Genomic DNA, 5480 nt, shown 5'->3' with positions numbered 1-5480 from the left:
TGGTCCCAGGAGCCAGGTGAGCCCAGCAGAGCCAGAGAGGACAGGAGGGAATCCCAGAGCTTTCCCCAAGTGATCCAGGTGATGCCAGGGCACCAGGTCCAGAGCCACAGCCAGAGAGGACAGGAGTGAGCCCCAGAGCTTTGCCCAGGTAATCCAGTGATGCCAGGGCACCTGTCCCTCTCTCCACAGCTCACCGACAGCAGCTCCCAGCCCGGCTCCTTCGGGGGCCACCTCCTGGACAGCCGGCGGGAAATCGCGGATCTGAACATCCGCATCCAGAAACTGCGCTCCTGCATCGTGTCCCAGAAGAGCCAGGTGAGTCCTGGGGGGGACAACGGGACAGGTGTGACCTGGGTGGGACAATGGGACAGGTGTGACCTGGGTGGAAATAATGGGACGGGGTGTGCTGGGATAATGGGACAGGTGTATGCTGGGTTGGGATAACAGCATAGATGTGTCCTGGGGGAAACAACCAGACAGGTGTGTGCTGGGTGGGATAGCAGGACTGGTGTGTGCTGGGATAGCAGGACAGGTGTGTTCTAGGTGGGATAACAGGACAGATGTGTGCTGGGATAATGGGACAGGTGTGACCTGGGGGGGGATAAGGGGACAGGTGTGTGCTGGGATAACAGGACAGGTGTGTTCCAGGGTGGGATAACAGGACAGGTGTGTGCTGGGATAACAGGACAGGGGTGGAATTCCCTCTCCCAAGCCCCCTCAGCTCCCTGTCCCACGCTCCAGTGCCTGTACCTGGAGGAGCACATCCGCGAGGCTGGCGAGCAGGGGGAGGGGACCCTGAGGGATGCCAAGGCCAAGGTGGCCGGGCTGGAGGAGGCCCTGCAGCGCAGCAGGGAGCACATGGCCCACCTGGTCCGCGAGTACCAGGAGCTCATGAACATCAAACTGGCCCTGGACGTGGAGATCCTCACCTACAGGAAGCTCGTGGAAGGGGAGGAGAACAGGTGAGCCAGGATTCCTCTGCCTCAGGTGGGGAAGGGATGCACCAGGACACTGGGGGGATGGAGACATCGTGGAATCATGGAATGCTTTGGAACCCAGCCCCCCCCTGCCATGGGCAGGGACACCTTCCACAGGCAGGGACTCCTCCCAAAGCCCAGCTTGCCCAAATCCCAAGTTCTGAGTCAGGTACTGAAGGTTTGGTCAAAGGAGGAGCAAATCCTGGTGGTTCCCAGCAGTTCAATCCCATTTCTTGCTCCCAAGTCTTCCTCAGACTCCCCAGGCTGAGGCTCCAGACCCTCTCCAGGTGCTTGGCCCCGGGGCTGTTGAAGCCCATCCTGGTCCTACCACCATCCCAACTGCCCCAGGCCAAACCCCAGCCCTTCCCGCCCCTCTGGGAGAGCTCCAGCCGTGTCCTCACTCTGTGTCCTTCCCTTCCCAGCATGGAGCAGCCCATCCCCACCATCATCAGCGCCGTCCACTCGCGGCCCAGGCCTCGTAAGTGCTGTGATCCCTCTGACCCAGGGGATGGGGGAATGGATGGGAGGGTTTTAACCTGCCCCCTTGTGCCAGTTTCTGCCAGCACCCTGCGGAACTCGCGGCTCTTTGCCCGGGGCTCGGCGCCCACGGAGCCCAGCGGGGGCGGCCCCGGGAGGGCCCGGGACGTGCCGGGGGCTCCGGGGGCTCCGGACACCGGGACCCGGCCCAAGCTCAGCCCCGGGGCCCCCGGGGAGTGCTCCTAGGAGAACGGATGGACGCGGATCCCAAGCACCTGGGAAGCTCCTCCTCCTGAACTCCAGCCCGGGATGAAGGATGAGGGTCCTGTCCAGGCTGTCCCTTGGCTCCGTTCCCAGTCACAGCAGGAACCACCCCAGCACTTCAGGGACTCTCCCATTCCCTTCTCCTTCCTCTCCAGGGCTCCCTTCCCAGGGCATTGGCAGTCACCCCCTGCAATGTGCCCGGCAGGAGAGAAGTGTCCCTACCCCGGTTTTAGCAGCTGCCATCAGTCCCTTCACTGCTGTTGCCAAACCTTTTCCTTGCTCTGACAGGGCTTCCAAGGAAAGCACCATCCAAACTCCACACTGGGGCAGAGGGAGGAAAACAACCCCAGGGATGGATTTGTCACCAGGACTGACAGATCTGGTGACACCCTGGGGTACCCTTGGCCACCTCAGGGCATTCCCTGCCTTCAGGGGGTCCCTCATTCCTTCACCAAAGCTAAAATGCCTCAAAACTCTTGATTCCCATAATCCCTCCCTCTCTCCAGGCTCCGCACAGCAGTTCCAGCTCCTAAAGTTGGGGTATTTAAGTTGGTTCCTATTTAACTGCACTGGGAACAGCCTGGGTGGGGTTGGGAGGGACCTCAAAGCTCATCCCATCCCACCCCTACCGTGGGCAGGGACACCTCCCACTGTCCCAGGCTGCTCCAAGCTCCATCCAGCCTGGCCTTGGGCACTGCCAGGGATCCAGGGGCAGCCACAGCTGCTCTGGGAAATCCTTTCCAGGGCCTCACTACCCTCACAGGGAAGAATTTCCTTCCTAAAATCGAATCCAAATCTTCCCTCTTTCAGCCCAAAGCTGGAGAACTCCCTTGCCTTTGTATTTATTGACCTCAGCTTGTGCCTGACCCCGCTGCCCCCATGGGCCAATCCCAATCCCGATGCTCCAGAGCTCCCAGAGCCAGCCCTGGAAGGGCCAGGTGGCCACAGGTGGGGGATGCTGTGGCCTCTTCCCAACCTCACCCACAATCCTGCAGTATTTTCCTTCCTGGCCCAGCCACTGCCCCTCAGCCCCCCCGAATTCCCAGGTTCTGGGTCCCCATTCCCACATTCCCGTAGGATAGGAAGCACAGCTCTGGCTCGCGGGGTTTGGCTGTCACAATAAAGCTCTGTCACTCGGAATCCATCCTGTCCTTGGTTTTCTCTCAGCCGCCCGCCACAGGCACCTGGAGCAGCAGCTCCCTCCCAGCAGGACTCACCTGGGCACCTGGCGGGTCCTGGCAGCCAGGTGAGGCTGGGATCACTTCCCAGGGACTGGAAGGGCACAGCCCCGGGAGGAGGCTGAGTCCTCAAAACCCCAAATCATGGACAAAGACTCTCTAGTCAAAGTTAGAAAGTGGTGAATCGTGATTCAAGGGCATGGGGCACACATGGGGTGGGATCCAAGGCCTTGGGACCGAATCTGGGAATGAGGGGAACACACTCAGCACTGCTCAGCTTCCCCTTCCCAAACTCCTCCTGCCCCTCTCCGAAGGGGAATTCCTGCACACCTGGGCACCCATTTCCCTGCAGCCCCTCATTCCACAGGTGTCCTTTTGGTGCTCCTTTATCCCCACAGGGCCTTCCCTGGGAGATCCAAACTGGGCAGGTCCATCCTGGGCACCCACATTTTCCTGCAGCCCTTCATTCCAGAGGTGCCCTTTGGATCACAGGTGCTCCCTGTTCCCCTGGGAGTCCAAAGGGCCCCCAAGGTGCCACAGAACCCAAATCTGGGAGCAGATCTCCAGGCCCAGGGCAGGGGGGTGGGAGACAGAGGATGGGAAGGACATTCCAGAGCAGAGGAAAGAGTTCAATCCAGTTTCCCAGCCTGGCAGGATGGGGAAGGGGGGGCTCTGAGCAGCTTGCTCCCAGTTGGGCAGGGTTCGTGCAGGGCTGCCTCCGGAGCCAGGAACCTGCAGAGCCCTTGGGAAAAGCCCTTGGGAAAAGCCCTCCCCAGGCAGAGGAACAGAGCAGCTGGGAAGGGCTCTGTGCTCAGAGCAGCCCCATTCCCAGGAGCAGGAGCAGGGCTGGTGTTGTCTGGGATGAGGCTGCAATGGGAGCCTGGGACAGAATCACAGAATCACAGAATTTCTAGGTTGGAAGAGACCTTTAAGATCATTGAGTCCAACCCATCTTCTAACACCTCAACTAGATCATGGCACCGAGTGCCAGATCCAGTCTTTTTTTAAACACATTGAGGGATGGGTCACATTTTAAACACATCGATGGGATGGTGACTCCACCACCTCCCTGGGTAGATGATTCCTGTATTTGATCACTCTTTCTGTGAAAAACTTCCTCCTTAATTCCAGTCTGTATCTCCCTTGGCGCAGCTTGAGACTGTGTCCTCTTGTTCTGCCTGTTGTTGCCCGGAGAAAGAGAGCGACCCCAGCTCAGCACAGCTGCCCTTCAGGGAGCTGCAGAGAGTGACAAGGTCACCTCTGAGTCTCCTTTTCTCCAGGCTGAACAACCCCAGCTCTGGGCTGGGACACCCCAGCTGGGGGAACTCAGGGAGGGCTGGGGCTCAGCTGAGGCTTTCCCGCTGCTTTTCCTCCCTGACCTTGGATTTTGGGGATCTCTTTGCTGTTTCTGAGCCTTCTCCACCCACGGGACTGGGAGAGATCCCTGAGGCCACAGCAGGGCATTAAAGGCTTGGTTTGAGATTTGGGATTTTGGCTGCACTCCTGGACTCAGGTCCCCGTTCTGCACAGACCCAACCCAGCGTTGCCCGTCCCACTGCTCCCAGCCTCGGCTCCCTCAGAGGGCACCAGGGAATGGCTCCATCCAGAATTCCTGCCCTCCATACAGGGGAGCTGAGCTGAGCTCTGCCTGCGATGATCCTTGGCTTTGGGAGGCCCATCCTGCCCCTCCACCATCCCTCCCTCGCTGGGACCCAGCCTCTTCCTCAGGGCAAACTCCCGTGGCTGTTCTCACCCCAGAGTCACAACCAGCCCCAATTCCAGCTGTAAATTCCCCAGGCAATTGCTGCAGGCTCCAGGCAGCACCATCAGCTCAGAACCCCCCAGAAAATCCCTATCCCAGCCCTTCACTAAAGGTCCTGGCTGCACCCCTCGTGTTGTCCAGATCAGTGCTGCCAATCCAGAATAACACACACTGGATTTACCTTTATTCAGGGATAGAATGTGAAAAAAAGGGGAAACAGAGAAGGATGCAGTGGTGAAGGGCAGCCCCAGGATTGTCACATCCCTGGTTTTGGCTCAAAATGCCACCAAATCCCACCTGGCTGCTTCCTAAAAATTCCTAAGGTCTGAAAGGATCCTGAATTTGGGCAGGGGTGGAGGTGGTGGTGGGGGGGAAGTTGATAGAAAAGCTCAGGTTTTATGGAAAAAGGGATGCTTGTGTGATGGTAGAGGGTGCTGGGGGATGTGGAGGCCATGCTCACTTTCTCAGATCCATGTAAAAAATGCAGCAGGGCCTGAGGATTGCTGGGAAAACAGGATTAGGGATTGTAATTAACTAATAAATGGGATAATTAACAGCATTCCCCCGTTTATGGCTCAATAACAGCGTTTTATGGCCAGTTCCAGTGATCCCCTTCAATCAGTCACCCCTGGGGTGCCAGGGCACATTCCCCACGGGGATTTGGGAGCTGCTGAGGGTATCTGTGGGATCAGGGGATATTTATCCCTCTTATCTGCCAGGCCCCGCAGGAATCCACGGCCCAGCCCCCTCCAGGCCGTGCCGTATCAGCTCCAGCCGCTCCCGAGGGTGATCCCATCCCTGCCTCGAGCCTCTCCAGGACCG

The 5480-nt window shown here is 58.8% G+C and overlaps 1 protein-coding gene across 1 annotated transcript in view; it reads left to right on the top strand.

Annotated features, from left to right (window-relative positions):
- LOC115948910 (keratin, type II cytoskeletal 80-like) overlaps positions 1–2858 on the top strand; it is a 14280-nt gene extending 11422 nt beyond the window's left edge. Inside the window, exons 6-9 of the mRNA XM_031064646.1 lie at positions 190–315; positions 742–962; positions 1400–1455; positions 1531–2858. Of these exons, the coding sequence (XP_030920506.1) occupies positions 190–315; positions 742–962; positions 1400–1455; positions 1531–1700 (573 nt within the window). The 3' untranslated portion in view covers positions 1701–2858. The remainder of the gene's footprint in view (positions 1–189; positions 316–741; positions 963–1399; positions 1456–1530) is intronic.
- Positions 2859–5480: the final 2622 nt, after the last annotated feature.

The sequence above is a fragment of the Geospiza fortis genome, unplaced genomic scaffold (assembly GCF_000277835.1).
Source record: "Geospiza fortis unplaced genomic scaffold, GeoFor_1.0 scaffold635, whole genome shotgun sequence".
Classification (NCBI taxonomy): Eukaryota; Metazoa; Chordata; class Aves; order Passeriformes; family Thraupidae; genus Geospiza; species Geospiza fortis.
This window is presented reverse-complemented; position numbering and strand designations above follow the sequence as displayed.